Below are 2578 nucleotides of genomic sequence, written 5' to 3'. Positions count from 1 at the left end.
GCCGCCGCCAGCTCGATGCGCTTAACCCTTGGTGGCCCGAGCGGCTGGTGGCCTCGGGGTGCGCGCAGCCGCCCGGGCTGGTCACTGTCGCCCACTGGGTGCGGAGAGCGGAGGAAAAATGACGGGCGGGGGGCTCCCCGTCAGGTCTCTGCCATTACTGCTGGGCAGGTAGCCTCTGGGCGCTCCTGGCTTGGGTTCAAGTTGTGGTTAATTAGCACTCAATTAGATGACAGTTAATGAGGACGCCCCATCTAGGGGCCCAGCCGGCCCTGAAGACACTGCCTTTGCAAATGCATTCATACTTTAAATCCCTTCTACCGAATCTCCGCAGCGGCATGGGCTGGCGGGCAGGATCAGAGGGGCACTCAGCCACTTTATGAACCCATAGAGCTACAATGCCGCACCTGTGGAGGCCCTGATGGGCAGGCACGGTTCCCAGCATCTCTGTAAGCCTCCCTGGCTTCTCTCTTTGCGGATCCGCCTGAATTAGGTGCCCCTCCCATGGAGGTCTCCCTGGAACCCTTTCCTTATCCTGTCCTCACAGGGGGTGGGGGGCTCTCTTCAGAGCAATCACATGAAGTCTCTTGAAAGATCAAATTCTCTTGAAAATCCCCCGGGTCCAGTGATGAAGAACTACACCTGATGCCCAGTTGGAGGGGCATAGAGTGTCCCTGGGCTGTCCTGTGGTCACTGTCCTCTCCACTCATTTGTCTCCATGTCTGAAATCCTGAAGTATACTTACATCATTGACCCATATGTGATCCCCCTTGTCCCAGTCTTTTATTCATCCTGCCACCCCTACCCCTAGGCATTGTAGTTTAGGACTTCCCTTCCCCCTCAATCTCTTGTATGGTGGTGTCACTCCAAAGCACAGAGAGCTTCATTCAGGGGACAAATGTGGCAAAGACAGCCTGACCCTATCAGCTACAAAGGACTGGCCTGGTTGAGGTCATTGATAGCCCACAGCTGAATCACAGCCTTCTCAACAACTCAAAGGGCAAAGCCACCAGTGTTCACTTTGATTGTGGACCAATTAGTGATGAGTCCATGGAGACATCTTCTTTAAGGGGAAATGACTGGAGATTTCAGGTGAGATGGTTCTGAAGAAACCATCTCAGTTTCAGGTAAGCCTTATGGTTCATGGGCCAGAAGAAGAAGGCTTCTTGATTTCAAGAATCATGCTTGTTAGGAATAAGATTGGAGGTAATGTGCATGCTGGTGAACACTGAATTGCGATGTGCTAAGTCCCATTAAAGGAGCTCTGGTAGTGTAGTGGTTACAAATCGGGCTGCTAACCTCCGGGTCAGCAGTTCAATGTCCTAATGCCATATTGTACTAATGTACACATAAAAATGGTTGAGATGGCAAATGTTTTGTAATATATGTACCACCAGGATAAATCTTAAATGACAACAACAAAATAATGACAATGGGGAGAAAAAAAAAAGGACGTGGATTTGAAGACAGAAAAAACTAACCAGGTAACTTGAGAGAAAATATTACCTTCCAACCATCCATGAAATGGGGCTAACCCTTGCTAGCTAGAAGCATAAGAATATATCAGCATCTCCCTCCTATACCTTCCTGTTTTCTAGGAGGGTCCAGAAGCAGCTGTCCCTCTACCTGATGGAGGCTGAGCCCTTGTTTTGAACTGTCAGATTCTTTTGCATCCTCCTGGTTCCAGGGAGACCTCTCACCCTGACGACTTCATCCCTTCCTGAATCTGTAACTTCTCCCTCCCTGGCTTCTTCCACAAGCCATCCCCGGATGGCACAAGTGTTTTGCTCTTGGCTGGTGTGATGCTATAGAAAAAGCCCTGGGCCTCAAGGTCAGTTTGAGCTGCAAGGTCAGTGGCTCAAGCTCACCAGCTGCTCCTTGGAAACCCTATACAGGGTCGCTGTGAGTCAGAACTGACTCAATGGCACTAACAACAACTAACCAATATGTTGGTGAATTGGCCCAGTAGTACCGCAGAAGAAAGGCCATTGACAACCCGATGGAGTACAGTTCTACTGAAATAGATGAGGTCACCATGAGTCAAGTTGAAGTCTTGCCATCCTCACTTTTTGTTTTTGTTTTTTAAAGATGTTTACTTGAGCTTTATTGATTTTATAAAGGCTTCATTGAAATAAGCTGTGGATAGCATTGTGAAGAATGGGTCTTCCAGAACACTTGATTAATAAGATATGAGCATAAGGAATCTCTACGTAGACTAAGCTTGCTATCTTCACTTTTAAGGAACATTCTAGTTGTGTTTCTTTGAGACTGATTTGTTCACTCGTCTGGGAGTCCAGAGTTTGTCCAGTGTTCTTGGCCAACACCACGATTGAAATATGTCAGTTCTTCTGTGTTATCACTGGCCAGAATGTGAGATGACCAGAAAAACCCTGGCTTGGCTTGGGAGCACTTAGTCATCAAAGCCACATATTTTTATTTTAAAGAGATATTTTGCAGTAGCCTTTTCCAATGCAAAATGTTTGCTTTCTTACTTCTAAGTCCATGGATGTGGGTTGGTGATCCAAATTGAATGAAGTCATTGACAAATCCAATTTCTTCAAGGCATTATACGTTGGAGTGG

The 2578-nt window shown here is 47.4% G+C and overlaps 1 protein-coding gene across 1 annotated transcript in view; it reads right to left on the bottom strand.

The window, feature by feature from the left end:
* ZNF316 (zinc finger protein 316) overlaps positions 1-442 on the bottom strand; it is a 32671-nt gene extending 32229 nt beyond the window's left edge. The window contains exons 1-2 of the mRNA XM_006859862.1: positions 319-442; positions 3-94 (exon numbers count right to left, since the gene is read on the bottom strand). Coding sequence (XP_006859924.1) covers positions 3-94; positions 319-442 — 216 coding nt within the window. The remainder of the gene's footprint in view (positions 1-2; positions 95-318) is intronic.
* Between the last annotated feature and the right edge of the window lie 2136 nt (positions 443-2578).

The sequence above is a fragment of the Chrysochloris asiatica genome, unplaced genomic scaffold, assembly GCF_000296735.1.
Source record: "Chrysochloris asiatica unplaced genomic scaffold, ChrAsi1.0 scaffold00034, whole genome shotgun sequence".
Taxonomy (NCBI): Eukaryota; Metazoa; Chordata; class Mammalia; order Afrosoricida; family Chrysochloridae; genus Chrysochloris; species Chrysochloris asiatica.
Note: the sequence above shows the minus strand (reverse complement) of the source record. Positions and strands in the feature narration are given on the sequence as shown.